A 23,732-nucleotide genomic window follows, 5' to 3' on the forward strand; every position below is an offset into this window, starting at 1 on the left:
CAGCAAATGACTAACAATTAGTGACACAGTAGCTATTAGAAAGGAGTAGATCGACTGTTATAGAGGTTTTAGGGGCTTCAGAGCGTACAACAGCCCCAGTGCCTATGCTTAAGGCCAGCTGTTTTCCCTGATCATGTGACCTGACTGCCTGGGACCACTCGGCCCCATAGCTTTTCCTAGTCAACTCGTGTGGTCGGGATAAACTGCTGGCCCTTATCATGGAGCCTGCTGACAATGTACAGCATATGAGTGGTTTGGGGTGCGGCAGAGGCAGAGGCAGTCTTACATTTGGAGTGGTTGTCACACAGTGCTGAGGCCCTCATGTCACACAGGCGGATGGAGCCCTTGCTGCTGCTGTAGATGAAGGTGTTACACTGGTTGGGATGGAACTCCGCCGCTGTGATCACCTCTGTCAGCTCCTCCATGTTAGCCGGCTTGATGTCCACAATGTCTGAGGTGGGGGAGGTAAAGGAACTCAACCACATAGAGGAGTACTGACGCAATTCATAGCTTACAGTTTGAGACTTTCAAGAGAAGGAAAGGGAAAACCCATAGCAACCCATTAGAGGTTGCCAGAGTAAGCACACACAAAAAAAAGGAAAAGATATAACAGCATGAGGTAAAAAAAAAAAAAAAAAAAAAAAAAAGACTTTAAAAATGTCAAGGAACAGCAGAAACCAGCGCTGACCCGGAGGAGGGAAATGACAGCAGATCCATCACACAGAGAGAGAGAGAGACAGGCGATGAAAGCTGAGGAGAGAGGTTGACTAGCCAGTAGCACTGTGATTGATCCAGTAAAGAGGCTCAGTAAATAAGAAGCTCAATACGTGCCCAGGGCCCCAAAGCTCAGCCATCCATTCGGCTGTCCATAGGGCATCTCATCTGTGATCTGCAGAGAACCTCAAAGTGGAAATCATTGTTGATCAATGGGGATGTGCGCCTGTTTAAAGATGACCTCATTGGATTCTCTCTGACACACACCTGGGATGGGATGCAGATGACTGCTGGACAGAGACAGGCACTGGATAAAGGGTAATGGCCAGAGTGACAGAGAGGCAGACATATGAAGACCCAGGGGGGATATAGACAGAGATACCAGCAGCTTGCTAATTGCTATCTACCCAGTGTAAATATCAACCAAGCTGTTAGCTCAAATTGCCTTCCATTTAAAGGAACAGTGGAAGTCCATGGGCATTCTGTTAAGAGGACGATCTGATAAAGGGGGATTTGTAGGCACACTGGCATCAGCAGTTTCATACGATGAGCCATATAGATCTACAGTGCATTCGGAAAGTATTCAGACCCCTTGACTTTTTCCTAATTTTGTTACGTTACAGCCTTATTCTAAAATGGATTAAATTAATTGTTTTCCTCAATCTACACACAATACCTCATAATGACAAAGCAAAAACAGGTTTTTAGACATTTTTGGAAATGTATTAAAACTAAAAGACAGAAATACCTTATTTACACAAGTATTCAGACCCTTTGCTATGAGACTGAAAATTGAGCTCAGGTGCATCCTGTTAACATGAATCATCCTTGAGATGTTTCTAAAACTTGATTGGAGTCCGCCTGTGGTAAAATCAATGGTTTTGACCAGATTTGGAATGGCACACACCCGTCTATTTGTTTGTTTGTATTGTTTTACCTTTATTTAACTAGGCAAGTCAGTTTAGAACAAATTCTTATTTACAGTGAGGGTCTACCCTGTTTTTCAGCGGCAGGGATTGGGAGACTAGTCAGGATCGAGGGAAAGATGAATGGAGCAAAGTACAGAGAGATCCTTGTTGAAAATCTGCTCCAGAGCGCTCAGGACCTCAGACTGGGGTAAAGGTTCACCTTCCAACAGGACAACGACCCTAAACACACAGCCAAGACAACGCAGAAGTGGCTTCAGGACAAGTCTCTGAATGTCCTTGAGTGGCCCAGCCAGAGCCCAGACTTGAACCCGATCAAACATCTCTGGAGAGATGCAGCGACGTTCCCCATCCAACCTGACAGAGCTTGAGAGGGTGTGCAAAGAAGAATGGGAGAAACTCGCCAAATACAGGTGTGCCAAGCTTGTACCGTCAAAGGTGCTTCAACAAAGTACTGAGTAAAGGGTCTGAATACTTATGTAAATGTGATATTTCAGTTTAAATTTGCAAACATTTCTAAAAACGTGTTTTTGCTTTCTCATTATGGGGTATTGTGTGTAGAATGATGAGGGGAAAAAACAATTGAATCAATTTCAGAATAAGGCTGTAACGTAACAAAATGTGTAAAAGTCAAGAGGTCTGAATACTTTCAGGATGCACTGTATATATTTCATAGGTAGCAGCGTAATTGGGAGAAAATGTAAATTGTCAAAATTCTTTCTTAACTTAAGCCTGGTTCTCTGTTTTATCCCAGTGTTTCATAAGATGACACCAAACCTGACTGCTCTCGCTACATTATGCCAACTCACATTCTCTCAGTACGAATTTGATAGGACACACTAAATGGGCCATTCCACCAAATCTGTGCCTTTTTCGTCCCTAGGACATTACATGCATGAATGTGCATGAAAAGTATGTGTATAATTCATTATATTATCAAGCAAAGTGTCCTGCACTTTGTCCTAATTGCAATTTGAAAACACATCATGTGAAGCCTTGATACAAACTACCGAGAAAACTGAAAAAATTGGATTTTAGCCCATTCCCACTCTCTAACACTACACTTCACCATGAAAAATAATGAATAGAATCCTTCAGAAATCTTGTTTTTTGTATTATTGTGTGACTCTATTTCCAATTTAGACATAACTTTTGAATTTTCATCGGAAAATCATATGTTAGTTAAAACACACATTTTAGTCGTGTCCCCAGGTTTTCACTCAGTCCTGTTAGCCTGACACCTTCCCCTCTAAAAATGTGGGACATTCCACAAGTCACATGATCAACAGGAAGTAGCATCATTTGAGTCTCCTGAAGGCCATGGGAAGTCCAAAAGTAAGTTCTCTCACTCTTATGTTTTATCATATTGTAAGTATGACTGAGAATGTCAATCTAAAAGTACAGTCCTGTTAACATCTAAGAAATAATTTAGGTTTTTTTTTTAAGATAGTTTTGGTAAACCACTTGAAGGTGCTAAATGTTCTCATGCTATTAGCATTGATGCCAAATGTGGCTACATTTCATGTGTTTGCAAATGCTATGCTAAAAACTCAGTCCTATTACTTTCAGTCCTGTTACTCATATGAAATGAAGGGTAACAGGACTGAATAAGAGTCACAGGAGTGAGAAGTTTGAATGACATACACATTTAAAATGGCTATCTGGTATATACATTGATTAATTATAATACTATTCTCTTGATTTGAAGTTTTACAGTTGGAATTACTGAAGGTGTTTTCAGTTGTACAATGTGAACACATTACTTACAGGGAGCCAATCGATCAGATGCTGCAGAAATGCTATCGCACTCGACGCGATACCGACCCAGAAAGGAGAGAGAGAGAGAGATATACTTAAAAGAAGGAACAGCAGAAATACAGGGAGGACATAGCATCAGGCAGGGAGAAAACAGTCAATAACATTTAGTACGAGGGGGAAAAGCACAGGCATCGCAAAAAGTGGAAAGAGACTTTGCTACCGGATCAAGTCCAGGATAGAAGCCATGAAGCACCTCACTACACCTCCAGTTAGCCCAGTTCCAGCTACGGTGAAGATGCATCAGGCAGTCAAACAATTGCATGGAAAGCTGACCAACAGGGATGTCAGCTGCTTGTGCACAGCACGACATCCTCTGAGCTGCGAGTGCTTTAATGCAAAGCATTTCACATTCAAATTGACAGAAGGCTCCCACGACCACACAATATCAGCGGCAAAGTCCTGAGGTTGTCAGCAAATGGTGTGTGCTGAAGTACGACGGTCAACAGTACCCTGGCATCATCACAGACACAAACAACACACACACACACACAGACACACACACACGTCAAGGTTCGTTGTATGAAAAGGACTGGGGCCAACAGGTTTTGCTGGCCAGCACGCGAAGACATCCTTTTGGTACCCCTTTCAAGTACCATCCCACCAGCGAAGCAAGTCACAGGTCGTTAGATGGAAACTGACAACGAAGTCTGGGCCAAACTAGAGACTGTTTCTTAGAAAAGGCAAGTTTTTGTTCATTCATTTATTTCAATTCTATATGAAATACAATTGTATGTCGTGTTTGCAAGTGAATGTTGTTTTATATGCCGAAAATAGTATTTTCAAGTTAATATTAGATACTGTTAGTCAATGTAGGGATCTGAGGATCTGCTTAATATTCTCAGCTTTTTGTATTTCTTGTCTCTCTTGCCTTTTGTAGAGGAAGATGGAGAACCCATGCTGTGCAGAGGCAGGAGCCAGACACACATGCTGCAGGGGGAGGAGGGATACTCACACCTTCTCTCTCTCTCTCTCTTTCTCGCTCTCTCTACCGCCCACCCCACCCCGCATAAACACACACAAGCACACGCACTCATGCAAAAACACACACACAATTGTTACTGCTTTATGTTGCTATTTAGTCTCAGATCTTTTTGGCCAAATATAATGACCTGTTTTATATTTGTTTAATTGAAGGAAGTTCTGTGACATCCAGTTATTCTCACACATACAAGCACTCATTCCTGTTACTCAGTGCTCATTCCTGTTACTCAGTGCTCATTCCTGTTACTCAGTGCTCATTCCTGTTAGTCAGTGCTCATTCCTGTTACTCAGTGCTCATTCCTGTTACTCAGTGCTCATTCCTGTTACTTAATTGTTTTTTATTTAAAAAATTAAGATAAACCACTTAGTTTTCAGTTATGCTTGGTCCATCATTTAAACAATTGTTTGATAAAATACATGATAGATTTGTGATAAAATTGAGGTTGGGGTCGCCCTTAAAAATAAAAAATGGATTTGTCTTTAAAAAAAAAGAGATTTCGCCTGCATATGACTTTTTAGCTACAGATATATATTTTTTTCAACATGTAACCAATCGTTTCTTTAAAATACCCACTTTATTGAGGGAAAAACAAAGAAACTAGTTGGCATGACTTTTAATTGATATTTAAACCATTTTGGTAACCGGACTGAGAAAAATGCAACCATCTTCCATTCGTAAAAATTGCCTGAGATTGACCATTACACATTTTGAATAGTTAAACATGTCTGCTGTTAGATACAGTGCTGGAAAAAAAAAGAATGAAGTCAAATTTTGAAAAGTTACAACATGCAAATGGCACCGATTCGGAGAGCTTTAAACTGCTTTAAACTGAATATCTTTTTATTCCACATGAAACTGAGAAATAATGCAATTCAGAATTAATATATTTTCTGTCTTCCAGCTTAACATCCTGACTGTGATGCATACATCATGAATGAGCTAATCCAACAACAACAAAAATGAAAACATCTTCCAAAGTGAGACAATCTCTTAATATGAGTTCCTCAGCGGTCAGTCTAGCCATCTACAGTATGTTTGTCGGAAGAAGGATACTGAAGCTCTGGTTGGTGATCTCCAGGTTCCACAGATTGATTCTCAGGTCGTCTGTGGACATGTAGGTCTCGTAATCGTTGCTGACGGAGATGGAGTTGATGTGGTACGTGTGGGCGTTGGAGAACACCCGCCTGGGCGTTGCCTCCACCATCAGGTCCATGGGCTGCAGCACTGGCACCTAGGAGGGAGGGAAGGAGGGTGGCGGGGAGGACACGATGGAGGGTGGCAGGGAGGGCACGATGGAGGGTGGCAGGGAGGGCACGATGGAGGGAAGGAGGGTGGCGGGGAGGGCACGATGGAGGGAAGGAGGGTGGCAGGGAGGGCACGATGGAGGGAAGGAGGGTGGCAGGGAGGGCACGATGGAGGGAAGGAGGGTGGCGGGGAGGGCACGATGGAGGGAAGGAGGGTGGCATGGAGGGCAGGAGGGTGGCGGGGAGGGCACGATGGACGGTGGCAGGGAGGGCACGGAGGGTGGCAGGGAGGGCACGATGGAGGGAAGGAGGGTGGCAGGGAGGGCACGATGGAGGGAAGGAGGGTGGCGGGGAGGGCACGATGGAGGGAAGGAGGGTGGCATGGAGGGCAGGAGGGTGGCGGGGAGGCCACGATGGACGGTGGCAGGGAGGGCACGGAGGGTGGCAGGGAGGGCACGATGGAGGGAAGGAGGGTGGCGGGAGGGCACGGTGGAGGGAAGGAGGGTGGCGGGGAGGGCACGGTGGAGGGAAAGTGGGTGGCGGGGAGGGCACGATGGAGGGAAGGAGGGTGGCGGGGAGGGCACGATGGAGGGAAGGAGGGTGGCGGGGAGGGCACGATGGAGGGAAGGAGGGTGGCGGGGAGGGCACGATGGAGGGAAGGAGGGTGGCATGGAGGGCAGGAGGGTGGCGGGGAGGGCACGATGGAGGGAAGGAGGGTGGCGGGGAGGGCACGGTGGAGGGAAGGAGGGTGGCGGGGAGGGCACGGTGGAGGGAAAGTGGGTGGCGGGGAGGCCACGATGGACGGTGGCAGGGAGGGCACGGAGGGTGGCAGGGAGGGCACGATGGAGGGAAGGAGGGTGGCGGGGAGGGCACGGTGGAGGGAAGGAGGGTGGCGGGGAGGGCACGGTGGAGGGAAAGTGGGTGGCGGGGAGGGCACGATGGAGGGAAGGAGGGTGGCGGGGAGGGCACGATGGAGGGAAGGAGGGTGGCGGGGAGGGCACGATGGAGGGAAGGAGGGTGGCGGGGAGGGCACGATGGAGGGAAGGAGGGTGGCGGGGAGGGCACGATGGAGGGAAGGAGGGTGGCGGGTGGCGGGAGGGCACGATGGAGGGAAGGAGGGTGGCGGGGAGGGCACGATGGAGGGAAGGAGGGTGGCATGGAGGGCAGGAGGGTGGCGGGGAGGGCACGATGGAGGGAAGGAGGGTGGCAGGGAGGGCACGATAGAGGGAAGGAGGGTGGCAGGGAGGGCACGATGGAGGGAAGGAGGGTGGCAGGGAGGGCACGATGGAGGGAAGGAGGGTGGCGGGGAGGGCACGATGGAGGGAAGGAGGGTGGCAGGGAGGGCAGGAGGGTGGCGGGGAGGGCACGATGGACGGTGGCAGGGAGGGCACGATGGAGTGTGGCAGGGAGGGCACGATGGAGGGTGGCAGGGAGGGCACGATGGAGGGAAGGAGGGTGGCAGGGAGGGCACGATGGAGGGTGGCAGGGGAGGGCACGATGGAGGGAAGGAGTGTGGCAGGGAGGGCACGATAGAGGGAAGGAGGGTGGCAGGGAGGGCACGATGGAGGGTGGCAGGGAGGGCACGATGGAGGGAGGGAGGATGGAGGAGGGTGGCAGGGAGGGCACGATGGAGGGAAGGAGGGTGGCGGGGATGGCACGATGGACGGTGGCAGGGAGGGCACGATGGAGGGAAGGAGGGTGGCAGGGAGGGCACGATGGAGGGAAGGAGGGTGGCAGGGAGGGCACGATGGAGGGTGGCAGGGAGGGCACGATGGAGGGAAGGAGGGTGGCAGGGAGGGCACGATGGAGGGAGGCAGGGAGGGCACGATGGAGGGAAGGAGGGTGGCAGGGAGGGCACGATGGAGGGTGGCAGGGAGGGCACGATGGAGGGTGGCAGGGAGGGCACGATGGAGGGAAGAAGAGTGGCAGGGAGGGCAGGAGGGTGGCAGGGAGGGCACGATGGAGGGAAGAAGAGTGGCAGGGAGGGCACGATGGAGGGAAGAAGAGTGGCAGGGAGGAGAGAAAAAAGTGGAGAGGGAGGGAGAGAGAGAAAGAGAATAAGAAAAAGATGTTTATAAACATCAAATCACCCGTGTATTCAACAGTCAGTTATTCAGTGAGTGCAGTATTTCAAGTATGGGCTGTTCATGCACCACTCTGACAGTGTGAGACTGAACTGAGAGCTCCTCTAGCCAGCCCATAATGGGGAACCCCATGTTCTCACAGGGAGTAGGGTCCCTTAATGATGACAAATCTCAGCCCGGGCCCCTAGATACTAGCCACACAACAGGGGGCCCCTAGAGAGACCCAGACCCCCACTGTGCAAGGCCTTGTCTGCCACACTCGCACACTTTATGGGCCCCTTTCTCGACAAATGTTCCAGATTTTGTCTCATACGCGCCTCGCAATTTAGACTAATGCATTGCCAACTCAGTGGAATCAGCAGGAGGCTTGTGCTGATGCATCATGATCATTATCTCTGGAAGTGAGGAGGACTCTTATAGAGGAGCATTAAGGTTTCATGATTGACAATGACTGCAGGAGATAGGAAACCTTGTGGCTGTTTACAAGTTCCAATTGATGATATAGGCATGCGGGTATTTCTACCATCATATTTGCCAAAACAAAGAAATCGGTTTTAGATATCTCGATCCCAAATGAAGGTTTGTACGGTATATTGGTCCAGCATTAGCCCAGACGACTCCTTCATTTGTGTGGAGCTGTCAGTTGTAGTGTGTGTTATTGACAGAGACTGCCCCCTCCCTCTGTCTGTCTGTGGTTCCTCTGGCTCTGTTTGGAAGAGCAATAAAAGCGCTGGTAAACGATAACCCCTCACAGAGCTGCTTAACGGCCATACAGGAGGAGCAGCTGTAGCCTGCAGCTCCTCGAGGACCCCCCCACTAGCACTCCCCAGAGAGAGAGAGAGAGAGAGATAACTAGTGACACACACCCACAGAGAGAGAGAGAGATAACAGTGACAACCTCTCCTGTCTGTGCAAAGTGATAAATGCCCCTCCAGCCACACTCCCCACAGACACACACTGCTCACACCCACCCACCCACACACACAATTCACACTTGGGATTGGATTTCTACCGGTCTCAGCCATAATCCCCCAGTCTCTAATGTTCTATAGTATTAAACTTTTTCAGGGGGGGTCCATTTTTTTCAGCCAGAATTTCTCATGACCTCACCCCAAAATCTAATAGCACAACCTTAAAATTGGTCCATTTAGATTTTTTTTACATCAACAAATAACCTTGAATTCATTGCATTTTCATGTCTTATTCAAAATAATAATAAAATAAATAAACATTTACTCAAAATTTTTATTTTATTTGTTATCTTTCTCAAAAGCATTTGTATATTGTCCCATACAATAATCTGTACTACCACTGGTCTATAGGCTCGGCACGGGAGAGACAACAGGGAAAGATGCATTTACACATTAGAGGGAGGGGAGGAGAGACAATGGAAAGAACTAGAGGGGAAAAGGAATATGAGGAATCCTGGAGGGAGACGGAGTACTGACAATTTGACAGAGAGGAAGAGAAAGAGAGGAGTAATGAGTGATAGTGATAACTAGTGACAGAGAGAGATAACTAGTGACAGAGAGAGAGAGAGAGAGAACTAGTGACAGAGAGAGAGAGAGAGAGAGAAAGAGGAGAGGAGTAATGAGTGATAGTGATAACTAGTGACAGAGAGAGAGGAAGAGAGGAGTAATGAGAGAGTGATAACTAGTGACAGAGAGAGAGATAACTAGTGACAGAGAGAGAGAGAGAGAGAACTAGTGACAGAGAGAGAGAGAGAGAAAGAGGAGAGGAGTAATGAGTGATAGTGATAACTAGTTACAGAGAGAGAGAAAGAGAAAGAGAGAGAAAGAGGAGTAATGAGTGATAGTGATAACTAGTGACAGAGAGAGAGAGAGAGAGAGAGAGAGAGAGAGAGAGTAATGAGTGATAGTGATAACTAGTGACAGAGAGAGAGAGAGAGAGAGAGAAAGAGAGAGAGGAGTAATGAGTGATAGTGATAACTAGTGACAGAGAGAGAGAGAGAGAGAGAGAGAGAGATAACTAGTGACACAGAGAGAGAGAGAGAGAGAGAGAGAGATAACTAGTGACACACACAGAGAGAGAGAGAGAGAGATAACTAGTGACACACAGAGAGAGAGAGAGAGAGAGAGAGAGAGATAACTAGTGACACAGAGAGAGAGAGAGAGGAAGAGAAAGAGAGGAGTAATGAGAGATAGTGATAACTAGTGACAGAGAGAGAGAGAACTAGTGACAGAGAGAGAGAGAGAGAGAAAGAGGAGAGGAGTAATGAGTGATAGTGATAACTAGTGACAGAGAGAGAGAGGAAGAGAGGAGTAATGAGAGAGTGATAACTAGTGACAGAGAGAGATAACTAGTGACAGAGAGAAAGAGAGGGAGAGAGAGAGAAAGAGAAAGAGAGGAGTAATGAGTGATAGTGATAACTAGTGACAGAGAGAGAGAGGAAGAGAAAGAGAGGAGTAATGAGAGATAGTGATAACTAGTGACAGAGAGAGAGAGAGAGAGAGAGATAGTGATAAATAGTGACAGAGAGGGGGAGTGGGACATGCTCACTAATGTGCATTCACTCTTGGGCACCTCCTTGGCTGACCATTATTGGGTATCTGTCTGACAGTGAACACAAACCATCTGTCAACGCCACACAGACACAGCGCAGCACAGCCAATGATTATCAGATATGAGTCTGCTCGCATGATGAGTGTCTCTCAGCGCCCCGGCACGGTCACACCGTCACACAGCGAGAGGTGGAGGAGGAGCATGCTGCAGAGACTGCTGAGGTCATTAACTCATACATCAACGTCTGTTTCTCAGATGAGGCAGCGCTGGGAGGAGCTGCTTCTGTCCACAGTTATTACTCAATAGAAAGACCTGGACATGAATCAAGCCAAGCAGGTGATATGTTCAGACAGGATAGGAGAGGCATGGGAAATCCACCTTCAACCCAAAGAGCATGCACACACCGTGGTATGCTAGTGAGCAGTAGACATTTTCAATAACATTGATCCTGTACTGGTCCCACATAGGGTTAAGTGTAGTCAGTCAGTAAGGTGCAGGGCACTGGGATAGACTGACAGTACGGCCCACCTCCTCTCTGATGGGTGACATCGTGTTTTCTCTCAGAGTGACTGACAGACATTTTCTTCGCTCACCAAGCGAGGAGTTTTCTTATGGAGGTCAATGAGAGAGTGTCAAATTTGGTTAACACATAATTGACTGGCATATTTGCTACGTGTGGCTTACTTGATCTAATAGAAGTTTCGCAATGATTCGGTTGTTACGAGTGTACTGATATAAGTAGGACAAGTGACATCCCGGCAACTTTGAGAAAATACACTATTTATCGGAGTTGTGCCTGGTCGTCACTAGTTACCACAGCCAAAGTCATACACCCCAACTATTTCTACAATTTCTCTTCTTAAAATGTGATTTTAAACCTAACCTTAAATTAATACAAAAAAAAAAGTTCTTGTTTTCATGACTTTTTACAATAGAGCCAATTTTGACTTTGTGGCTGTGGTAACTAGTGGAAACCGTTGTGCCTGTTGTGCCTGTACACGCGTATCTGCCTTCTCATTGGCTCAAATTATCCCACCTGATCTTCCCTACTCCTGACTGCCTTCCATTTTTTTTTTTTATGTTCATTGTTGGCCACTAGAGTATCTGGTCAATATAATGGATAGTCTGTGCCAGTCCTGGAACCAGTGCTTGACTTGGAATGAAATAGGTGCCGGTACTCATTTTGGGTGCCAGTACTGCTTACATTTAGGTGCCGAAGCTCCACAATACTTTTGAGCTAATATTCTATAAGAGGAACAGGAGGTCAAGCATTAGAAAATTGAAGTTGCCGGTACTCAGCTCCAGTGAGCTCCTGCCCAAGTCAAGCACAGCCTGCAACACTGTCGCTCCCTCCCACTAACTTAATCCCATTCAATGATGTTTCACAATTCCATCTCTCAACCGTAATGTGATTTCAATTGATTTCCAAAGGCTGTGTTGCGTAAGGGTCAATTTGGGCCCAGAGTGGAAAATGAGAGCATGAGGAGAGAGGGATGATTGGCACGAGTCAGGGGTCGAAATATTGATACAGTTTCTGCACCGCTCACTTCTCTACTAAATCAATACGATATTTACTGAGGAGTGCGGCGTGTGAGCTCTTGAACGAAGGAAAACATGTCTATTACATTTTTCTTTTTTAATGAGAGTGGAGGACAAAAAGAGGATTCAATTCCAATGTTTGTTCTGGGGGGGGGGGGGTTCTTTCATGGAACACAACGATGAAAATAGGCATTTTATGTTTATAAAGGAAAAGACAACAAACGTCTAGCCATCGTAAGACCTCTGTTTACACCAGCTATAATCTACTATCATGGCTTTACCACCTGACAGCGACCAACAGAGTTGATTCAGACATGTCCCAGCCTGCTCTCTGTGTATCCATGGAGATGGGGGTGACATTTGACCCCATGCTGACCCCTGGGTACTACTGGACCTGGCTAATTTTTGGTCAGTCAGCAGCATTGGCGCTTGATGTCCCCCGCTTACCCCACCCCTACGAGCCAGAAACACCCCTTCCACACCCTCAAACTGACAGACATGTGCATTTGGCAAGATATGAAACCAGGCGAGTTTCTTTAATCCCTCAGTGGCACTGGGGGAGAGATAGAGGCTTAGACTGCCATAGGGAGCGATAATGACACAGGTTGCCAGAGGAAGGATGACATCAGTGTTCAACCTCTGTGTGTAGCACTGGGCGGGTGGGCACAGAGATGCCCGGAGGCTGTGGTGACACCGGGGGTGGGGCATGGGTTGGCATCTTACCCGCAGGGCGGTGATGGTGGCTGGGTCTCGGATCCTCCCTTCCTCGTCCTTCAGGTTGTAGCCCTCCGGTCTCTTGTCCCGCTCACTGATCTTCCACAGCTTCACTGTTTTATCTGCAGGGAGGAGAGGAGGAGGGGAGAGAGGGATGAGTAACAACAGACGAGGGATAGGCTAAACGAAAGGTGCACTGTGCTGATCTGACTCGGGGAGATAGCTAGCTGCGTTGAGGAGGGGAGGAGGGCAACTCAGTGGTGTGCGGCTCGATCTGCTGTGCTGCTACAGTATTGGAAGCTTGCCACTGCGGAGGGTTGGCATGGCATAAATAGATTGCAGATATATCAACTGAGATCAATAGCCTCCAATTAACCTGATTAAAGCCTCCTGTTGCCAGCCTAGCTTGTTCCACTGATGTCCAAAGATAGACTCTTATGAGGGCAGAGCGCTGTCTGCTGATGCAAGTTCCCCGTCTAATACATTTAGTGAACGGTGAAAAGGAGGGGCACTGCAGTATTGTAAAGGTCAATGGAGTGACTGATGAATATGTGAATATGTAACTTGAGAAGAGCCACTTCCTGCCTCTTGCGGCACTTAACATGAAGACTTTTGCCATAAAGCAGCTGCTTGGCTAAAATCAATAGGCTGTATTATGCAACAGATGATGGAACGGAGGTAATGGAACCATTAGCAAATACTAACATCGACAAGTGAGCAGTAAAATATGGTGATTTCCCTAAAGCTGGCTGTGCGTCTTACCATTGGTGGAGAGGAGGAAGTAGGCAGCGTTCTGTTGAGGCAGCCAGCGGATCTTGTTGATCTTCTCCTCGATCTCCAGGCTCTTCAGGTAGTCAAACTCAGGCTCGTGGCTCTGGAAGGTGCTGTAAACATTGTACTCCCCTCTCCTGTGGGGCTGGTTCTTACTCTGAAACAACAAGGACAACGTTGGAGTTTGTGGAAGAATATGCAGATGTTCTGGGATTATTCAGCTATTCAGACATGCAAAAAAAAAATAATCCAGTGTTTGAAGCTTGACAATGAAATGAAGATAATGATATTGCGGGATGGGTATACAGAGGGGTACATTGAACACAATTTGAGAGTGGGGATCTTCCTATTTGCATTGAATAGACAAAATGTAAGGAAACAGCAACCCAAGATTTTCACAGCAGCAGATGTGTCGCTGGCCTGGTTTCTGCTTTCTAGATCAAGCATACATACGCACACTAACCAGGAACTACCCAGGAACAAACAAAACATGGGGACTGTAGTATGTTGAGCAGTCACCAAAAGCCCTCTCCGGCATTATACGGGTTGACATAAATGCTGACATAGTACAGACCTCGTGCCTCCATAAGGTATTTTTGTTGAGTAGAACTATGAGAAATCAGGCAAAAGTGGGTTAAATCTATTGTAAGGCTGTCAGGATCTGTAGTAAGGGCCAGCGTGATTTCTCAATAACAGCCCAGCAGCCTCAGCTCAGCCAACATGGCAGGTCAGGTTTCACCTCAGGAAGCTTCAGAATCAATAGAGCCAAATCAGATGACCAAACAAGAGGGATGGGTATTAATGGAAACAGATTTGCCCTCTGCGGGGGTGAAGACAGGGGGAAGCAAGGGGGGAGGGGGGGAAAGCGCCTCTGGTGTGAGGATTAGCGGATACTATGGAGCGCCTTGAAATCAGCTGGAAGGTGAAAAGACGCGGAGAAAGGAGGGGGGGGGGGGGACTCATGCAGTCCCCGACGTTCATATTTTCTCACAGCCAGACAGAAGGTTCAGACGCTGTCTAGTCCTTTCATCCAGCTTCCAAAGGAGACGGTAGGCCTCCCCGAGTGGCCCATAATCTTTCCATAATACTTCCTACAACCACTGAATAAACATTCACAGACCCTTAACACTTCCACTACTAGTACTACTGCTACTGCTGCTACAACTACTACAACAACACAGTAACCCAGCGAATGTAAGAGCTCAGACACACCAATAGCGTTTGCTCGCCGAGAGTACTTCACATCTCTGAACAGAGTGTCAGCCATCATTTGCGAACCGAGTGTACACCAGTTTTACATGTAGAATCGGGTGATGACAGTCAGATGTCAACAGTGGGTGGTCCCTAAAACACAGTGCGCGGAACGATCGGCAGACGAACGCTAGATCAACATTCGGTGCGATGTGTGCGAGCCTATACTGTAACACGCTGGCACTGTTTCTTCCAGATCCAACCAACATCTAAACTGAGCAACAACAAAAAAACGCCCTCTCACTGTCAACTGCGTTTACTTTGAGCAAACTTAACATGTGTAAATATTTGAACAGAACAAGATTCAACAACTGAGACACAAACTGAACAAGTTCCACAGACTCCACACATGTGACTAACAGAAATGGAATAGTGTGTCCCTGAACAAAGGGGGGGTCAAAATCAAAAGCAACAGCCAGTATCTGATGTGGCCACCAGCTGCATTAAGTACTGCAGTGCATCTCCTCCTCATGGACAGCACCAGATTTGCCCGTTCTTGCTGTGAGATGTTACCCCACTCTTCCACCAAGGCACCTGCAAGTTCCCGGACATTTCTGGGGGGAATGGCCCTAGCCCTCACCCTCCGATCCAACAGGTCCCAGACGTGCTCAATGGGATTGAGATCCGGGCTCTTCGATGGCCATGGCAGAACACCGACATTCCTGTCTTGCAGGAAATCACGCACAGAACGAGCAGTATGATTGGTGGCATTGTCATGCTGGAGGGTCATGTCAGGATGAGCCTGCAGGAAGGGTACCACATGAGGGAGGAGGATGTCTTCCCTGTAAAGTACAGCGTTGAGATTGCCTGCAATGACAACAAGCTCAGTCCTATGATGCTGTGACACACCGCCTCAGACCATGACGGACCCTCCACCTCCAAATTGATCCCGCTCCAAAGTACAGGCCTCGGTGTAATGCTCATTCCTTTGACTATAAACGCAAATCCGACCATCATCCCTGGTGAGACAAAACCGCAACTCGTCAGTGAAGAGCACTTTTTGTCCGTCCTGTCTGGTCCAGCGACGGTGGGTTTGTGCCCATAGGTGACATTGTTGCCGGTGATGTCTGGTGAGGACTTGCCTTACAACAGGCCTACAACAGGCCCTCAGTCCAGCCTCTCTCAGCATATTGCGGACAGTCTGAGCACTGATGGAGGGATTGTGCGTTCCTGGTGGAACTCGAACAGTTGTTGTTACCATCCTGTACCTGTCCCACAGGTGTGATGTTCGGATGTACCGATCCTGTGCAGGTATTGTTCCACGTGGTCTGCCACTGTGAGGACGATCAGCTGTCCGTCCTGTCTCCCTGTAGCGCTGTCTTAGGCGTCTCACAGTACGGACATTGCAATTTATTGCTCTGGCCACATCTGCAGTCCTCATGCCTTCTTGCAGCATGCCTAAGGCACATTCACACAGATGAGCAGGGACACTGGGCATCTTTATTTTGGTGTTTTTCAGAGTCAGCAGAAAGGCCTCTTTAGTGTCCTGAATTTTCATAGCTGTGACCTTAATTGCCTACCGTCTGTAAGCTGTTAGTGTCTTAACGACCGTTCCACAGGTGCATGTTAATTAATTGTTTATGGTTCATTGAACAAGCATGGGAAGCAGTGTTTAAACCCTTTACAATGAAGATCTGTGAAGTTATTTGGATTGCTAACAATTATCTTTGAGAGACAGGGTCCTGAAAAAGGGACGTTTATGAATGGTAATGCATGTGCCGATGTGATGTTATTTCATTCAAGGTTCAAAATATGGGTTCATTAGATGCAGGTTTATGAGCTCGATGTCAAATGGTTAGTGACATAGTAAAACAGAGTGCCAGGATGTGAGAGACATGATGAGAATGGGGGTCCGTGCCGGTCTTACCTCCTGTTCCCTCTGGAACACCACTACTCTCCCTCCCTTGTCCCCCGTTGCCAGCAGCTCTCCAGTTGGGTTGAACTCAACCGTGGATATGATGTCAGCTGGAAGATAAGACACACAGAGAAACGTTACCTCACTGAGATACTTAATACAGTGATACAGTACATTGCCCACCGACTGTATGCCTGAATGAGTCACGTTCTGTTTCCTTCACCTCATTGACAACCGTAAAATCTATTTTCAAGTCCCAGCTATGTGAAATTAAATTGGTGAATGGCTTGAAATGCACCACCTTCCTCATAAGTATATGGTGGGGCACTGATGTTGGGCGATTAGGCTTGGCTTGCAGTCGGCTTTCCAATTCATCCCAAATGTGTTTGATTGGGGTTGAGGTCAGTGCTCTGTGCAGGCTAGTCAAGTTCTTCCACACTGATCTCAACAAACTATTTATGTATGGGCCTCGCTTTGTGCACGGGGCATTGTCATGCTGAAACAGGATTCCGCAAACAAATTTGGAAGCACATAATTGTCTAGAATATCATCGTAAGCTGTAGCGTTAAGATTTTCCTTCACTGTAACTAAGGGGCCTAGCCTGAACCATAAAAAACATCCCAGATTTGTCTGTTGGACTGCCAGATGGTGAAGCATATTTCATCACTTCAGAGAACACGTTTCCACTGCTCTAGAGTCCAATGTCGAGCTTTGCACCAACCAAGAAGACGCTTGAAATTGCTCATGGTGATCTTGGGCTTGTGTGCGGCTGCTCGGCCATGGAAACCCAATTCATGAATCTCCCGACGAACGGTTCTTGTGCTGACCTTGCTTCCAGAGGCAGTTTGGAACTCGGTAGTGAGTGTTGCAGACGATTTTTACGTGCTATGAGCTTCAGCGGTCCCGTTCTGTAAGCTTGTGAGGCCTACCACTTTGCGGCTGAGCCATTGTTGCTTCTAGACATTTCCTCTTCACAATAACACCACAGAGTTGACCGGCAGCTCTAGCAGGGCAGAAATTTTACAAACTGATATGTTGGAAACGTGGCATCCTATGACGGTGCCACGTTGAAAGTCACTGATTTCTTCAGTAAGGCCAATCTACTGACAATGTTTGTCTATGGAAATTGCATGGCTGTGTGCTTGATTTTATACACCTGTCAGCAATGGGTGTGGCTGAAATGTCCGAATCCACTAATTTGAAGGGGTGTCCACATACTTTTGTAAATACTGTCTAGTGTAGGCGGGTCAAGAGGCAGAGTTAAAAAACGTAACCCTGATTCTTCAATGCATTCAAGCGGTCTATTTTCACGCCCCTGCAGTTGATGTGCTCCTCAAGTCTCTGAAGGCCTGCTCTCTCCGAGGCAGAAAGGCCTGCTCAGATAGCGTGTCCATGGATCGGATCAATTATGTGTGCCACTAGCTCATCTCAGGGCTGATGAAAGGCCTGGGCCACCACTACAACAACAGCCTGGGCCACTCACAATGCTACAGCCCCCTCGCTAGGCTAGCTCCATCAGTAGCACCCCCCTGCCCCTTGCCCCCACACTGTCTGTCATTCATATGCAAAACCCTCTCACACATCTCCCCGACACACTCGCCAGATCTCTACAATAACACGGTATGGTGGACCTGGAGAATTACAGCCTGCTGCTTCTCTCTGTGGCAGGGAAGCCTCAGCAATATGCCTCTACAACTCAATCACATCAGATCAGATACAAATGACATTTCTGGTCCATCCGTCGCACACTCGGAACACTCCATTCATGTGGTTGACAGTGAAATTGCATTACAAAAGAGCCACCCCACACCCTCCTCCTACAATATTAAAGATGGTAGATAGATGCTCACACTCATGTTCATATATAGAGATGGAAGAGAAATGTCTGTCTTTTCAGACCCCAACAGGGTGGCCAGGCATCCAAACGTTGACGATGGTACAGAATTACTGTTGTTGCATCTCTGAGAAACATACACAAACTACACCGAGGACAACACAAACCGACAAATGTGTGTGTACGACACAAACGTCTCATTTAGCAGCATCACTGTAGGTGGTGCGCAAATCCAGATAACCCGTCTGCATTCTAGGGGCTTAGAGAAATGGCAAAGGAAGCTGCCATTGTTGGCTGTCTTGCGGTGTGACGAGGACTATCTTAACCCACACAGCCACAGAGGAAAGTAGGGCAATCGGGGATGTTTAATTAAAGCAACCCCTCACTAGGGAGCGTTGAAGAACTGCGACACCACCATGGAACTTAGGGAACGAATGCTCTCCCCTCTGTCTGTCTGTGTAAACAGCCTGCCGTATCAGTGCCACCACAGCCCCAATACAGCTCACTGTACGCATTAACAGCCTCTCAAGTGTCTCGTACTCCACGCCCCGCTCTTGACTCGACCGTACAATTTGGCAACCTCGAAGAAGACAAAGAGCCTGTATTGCTGTCTATGTGCTGCTGGGTGTTTATGTATGCTGCAGCAGTAAGCTCTGCCCTGCCCTGCCAACGGAGGGGATTTGCTTCTAAATGGAGGATCTGTGTGTCTATTATGCATAACTATCCTCAGCCCAAACACACAGTCTATCCAAGGAGGGCGAGTATCCTCTCTGTCTCTGTCTCCTTATCTAACCCTGTAGGTTCCCTTCCGCCCACGTCACACACAACAAAAATGACATGACACACCTGGCTACCTCACATGACCTGTCGACTGAACGCACCAAACATTGATTCAGGTCAGGACATCCAGAACTGAGATGTATCAAGTAGAATATCTATCTCGAGCTGGTTCTAGCAGTGTGAGGTTAAGAGAATTCAACTGGCATGCCTAGAATGGAAATAGTTTTTATTTTCATCTGAAAAACAAAGGAGTCGATCATGAGTTTTCCCCTCAAGCAGATTGTGGTCGATTGATTCCTACCTTTGACACATCTTCCCTGGTCTTCCTCTAGCAGATGCATCTGTTTTAGAGGCTGTGCCTGGGTACACTGTTGCTATGCAATCCTCTCAGAGATACGGGTACATACTCTGCCAGGTGGGCTGTGGCTTGCTCTCTCATTCGCAGGTATATTTGTATTGTTCGAAACTCTCTTCAGACCTGAAGAGATGAGTCCCTCGCACACATACACACTCCCACACACTCGCGAACAGAGTGCTTTTACCGACAACGCTCGGTCCGGATTTGAATAATTAACATTAAACCAAGCAAACAAACAAGACGGGGCTTTTAAATAATTATATTTTGTTCCCAGGAGAAGCATGTCAGAAATAGAGAGGGATAGAAGGAGAAAGAGATGGAATGAAAGGAAAAGAGATAGATGTGTTTTTTTGTGTGATTAAAAGAGAGAGAGAGAGAGAGAGAGAGAGAGAGAGAGAGAGAGAGAGAGAGAGAGAGAGAGAGAGAGAGAGAGAGAGAGAGAAACAGGGAAGGGAGTATGTAGTGATTTCGGTGCCAACATACATTTTATTTGAATTCCATCATTTTTAATTTAAATGTAATCTTTTTGATATTGTAATGCTGAACTTGTAAACTGAACTTGTATTTCCTGATTTGAAACAGAATTGAATGAATATTACAGTTAGCTTTAACATTTAATTTCCCATTTAATTGAATATTCAAGCTCAATATTTATATATTAATTTTCAATATGATAGATATTGCATTAATTGTCTGTGCATCAAGTTAACAAACTATAATTTCAAGTTGATCAAAGTTTCATATATTCAACTTCTCAGACGCATTCAGACTCAGTTTTCCAATTCAGTTCTCTAAATTCAGATTCAAAACCAGAGACAACATCCTGGTACTTTGCCAGCCAGGAAAGGTGGAAGAGAACTGATAGAATCCAAAGCCCACTGTGGTAAACAGAAACTTCTGGCGGTTTCTGAAAACAATTAATTTGGCCCTGACATTTTAACCGTTTTGGCTATGAGCTACTATGAGCCCATTCCTGAAAGCTAAGACACTCTGGAGCCTGGACGTGGGTGACATCCATCACTCTATGATGATCACAGGCTGCGTTAGAAGGGAGTGTCACAAAATGTGCCCCACATAAGAATATACAGTTCAAGTCAGACGTTTACGTACACCTTAGCCAAATACATTTAAACACAGTTTTTCACAATTCCTGACATTTAATCCTAGTAAAAATTCCCTGTCTTAGGTCAGTTAGGATCACCACATTATTTTAAGAATGTGAAATGTCAGAGAGAATTATTTATTTCAGCTTTTATTTCAATCATCACATTCCCAGTGGGTCAGAAGTTTACATACACTCAAATAGTATTTGCCAGCATTGCCTTTAAATTGTTTAACTTGGGTCAAACGTTTCGGGTAGCCGTCCACAAGCTCCCACAATAAGTTGGGTGAATTTTGGCCCATTCCTCCTGATAGAACTGGTGTAACTGGGTCAGGTTTGTAGGCCTCCTTGCTCGCAAACGCTTTTTCAGTTCTGCCCACAAATTTTCTATAGGATTGAGGTCAGGGCTTTGTGATGGCCACTCCAATACCTTGACTTTGTTGTCCTTAACCTATTTTGCCACAACTTTGGAAGCATGCTTGGGGTCATTGTCCAATTGGAAGACCCATTTGCGACCAAGCTTTAACTTCCTGACTGATGTCTTGAGATGTTGCTTCAATATATCCACATCATTTTCCTCCCTCATGATGCCATCTATTTTGTGAAGTGCACCATTCCCTCCTGCAGCCAAACCGCCATAACACGATGCTGCCACCCCCGTGCTTCACGGTAGGGATGGTGCTCTTCAGCTTGCAAGCCTCCCATTTTTTCCTCCAAACATAACGATGGTCATTATGGGCAAACAGTTCTAATTTTGTTTCATCAGACCAGAGGACATTTCTCCAAAAAGTACGATCTTTGTCCCCATGTACAGTTGCAAACCGTAGTCTGGCTTTTTTATGGCCTCCAGCATCATCACAAGTTCATTTGCTGTTGTTCTGGGATTGATTTGAACTTTTCGCACCAAAGTATGTTAATCTCTAGGAGACAGAACACGTCTCCTTTCTGAGCAGTATGACATCCGTGTGGTCCCATGGTGTTTATACTTGCATACTATTGTTTGTACAGATGAATGTGGTACCTTCAGGTGTTTGGAAAATGCTCTCAAGGATGAACCAGACTTGTGGAGGTCTACAATTATTTTTCTGGGGTCTTGGCTGATTTCTTTAGATTTTCCCATGATATCAAGCAAAGAGACACTGAGTTTGAAAGTAGGCCTTGAAATACATCCCCAGGTACACCTCCAATTGACTCAAATGATGTCAATTAGCCTATCAGAAGCTTCTAAAGCCACGACATAATTTTCTGGAATTTTTGTGATACAGTGAATTATATGTGAAATAATCTGTCTGTAAACGATTGTTGGAAAAATGACTTGTGTGATGCACAAGGTAGATGTCCTAACCGACTTGCCAAAACTAAAGTCTGTTAACAATACATTTGTGGAGTGGCTGAAAAAACTAGTTTTAATGACTCCAACCTAAGTGGATGTAAACTTCCAAATTCAACTGGAGTTGAAATGCCTTGTCATAGAATCCAAAGCTCACTGTGGTAAACAAAAACCATTGTAAAGGACTTCTAAGGATAGCCTTTCCACCCCCAATTTAATCTTGCTCTTGTGACTGACTGGGTTTGAACCAGGTCTGCTGCATGTCACAAGGCTGTGTTAGTCCACTTAGCTAAAGCCTATAGGGATAAGTTGAGGAAGTTCATGTAAAGGACGACACACTGCTTGATTAAGGAGTACCGCTTCCCTCTGATTCAGCTTGTACCGAGACTCAAACTCAGGACCTCTGCCTCGCAAACACACTGGACTGCCCTCCTGACTGCCCACACTGGACTGCCCTCATTCCAACCCACCCCTCTATTAAAAAAAGGCCTTCTTCAATTGCGCAAGGAGCAACACTTCAGGCTGATGAGCAATGTTCCCTGTAAGCTATGCGCTGGCACGCAGCTCCCCCGGGACTGCCGCACAAAATAAATATCAGCCAGCACAGAGAAGCACAAGATTGAACTTCACTCAACTTCTAGTTTTCCCCTTTAGTTAACACTATCAACGTTTCCCTTTACTGTGGGAATTGCCAATATTAGCCACTAATATAGATGTTTGGACAACAGGGGGTGGGGAGTTTTTGCCCGCATTGCAGATGCGGCTATATCTAATACAGGACTATTAAAACCCCAGTGCACTACTTATATATTATATATATATTTATATATATATATATATTTATTCAGATTTTTCAGGGTGTGCTCCAGCACCCTCAGCACCATTACTTCCCTTGGCTATGGTAGATGCGCTTGCTTTGAGATCAAAGCGAGAGCTGCATTAAGCCACGTGTGCACATTTGTTAATGTTCTTTGCTAGTAAGTGAGTTATTAGCCCAGTTATAGCTCATTTCTAGTCAGCAATGGGGGAATAGTTGCTTCCTTCAAGAGTACAAAACGTGTTCATTTCTAGCCATCATTGAAAAGCGAGTCAGGTAAGTGTTGTATTTTTGAGACAGGCTTGAATAAGCCAATATGCAGCAGGTAGCATAATTTGTCTGATTCTCTGTAATAATGGTATGGGAATAATAATTAACTTCATTTCGTAAAGTGGTTTCTTGCACAAACAACACATTTTAAGTCACCTCCTTGTCTGAAGGGCAAGTGGATAAACAAATTAATGTCAAGCCCTGCATATTTTTTCCCAAAAGTCTCACAGAATGTAGGACTACATTGAACACCACACATTAGTTGCTACTGTAGGCTGAATGATAGAACAGCTGTTTCCATTTTAAAATGTTATGGGATTCATTTTCTCCATTGATTTTGATGGTAGGCCACTCTGGTTGGCCTACATTATGATCAAATAGCCACCGTAGCCTACTTGTCCACTGTTAAAACTGTTCCTTAAAGCGTGTATAGCCTCAGTGTTCACAGTCAACATGTGCCAGAAGATGCACATCATTTTCACAACGTTCAAGTTTGCGCTCAGCAGACCAGACATTTGCTCAGTGCCTAAAAAAGGGAACATTGCTGATGAGTGAGTTTCAAAGATCCCCATCTGTGACATTCACCCCTTTAGTTCACTCCACAGCAACCCCAGCGATTGTACCAGTGCATCTGTAGATTCGAGTCCAGTTGCACCATTGTAAAGGACGCCACGCTGCCTGCTTAGCGAGTACAAGTCTTCAAGATCCAGCAAGTTTAGGAGATCAATGCTTATGTGATGAGAACCTACCCTGAGACCTGAAGATGTGCTAGTTTGACATCAGGCAGGGGCAGACTGGACATCTGGAATTTTGGGCAAAT

At 46.4% G+C, this 23,732-nt stretch overlaps 1 protein-coding gene across 2 annotated transcripts in view; it reads right to left on the reverse strand.

The window, feature by feature from the left end:
- Window positions 1-23,732, reverse strand: part of ppp2r2bb (protein phosphatase 2, regulatory subunit B, beta b) — a 115,722-nt gene that overhangs the window by 2,559 nt on the left and 89,431 nt on the right. For both annotated transcript variants that reach the window (XM_064978705.1, XM_064978706.1), the window contains exons 2-6: window positions 16,434-16,531; window positions 13,307-13,472; window positions 12,554-12,666; window positions 5,494-5,671; window positions 287-451 (exon numbers count right to left, since the gene is read on the reverse strand). In XM_064978705.1, the coding sequence (XP_064834777.1) occupies window positions 287-451; window positions 5,494-5,671; window positions 12,554-12,666; window positions 13,307-13,472; window positions 16,434-16,531 (720 nt within the window). The remainder of the gene's footprint in view (window positions 1-286; window positions 452-5,493; window positions 5,672-12,553; window positions 12,667-13,306; window positions 13,473-16,433; window positions 16,532-23,732) is intronic.

This window comes from Oncorhynchus masou, chromosome 11 (genome assembly GCF_036934945.1).
Source record: "Oncorhynchus masou masou isolate Uvic2021 chromosome 11, UVic_Omas_1.1, whole genome shotgun sequence".
NCBI classification, from domain to species: domain Eukaryota; kingdom Metazoa; phylum Chordata; class Actinopteri; order Salmoniformes; family Salmonidae; genus Oncorhynchus; species Oncorhynchus masou.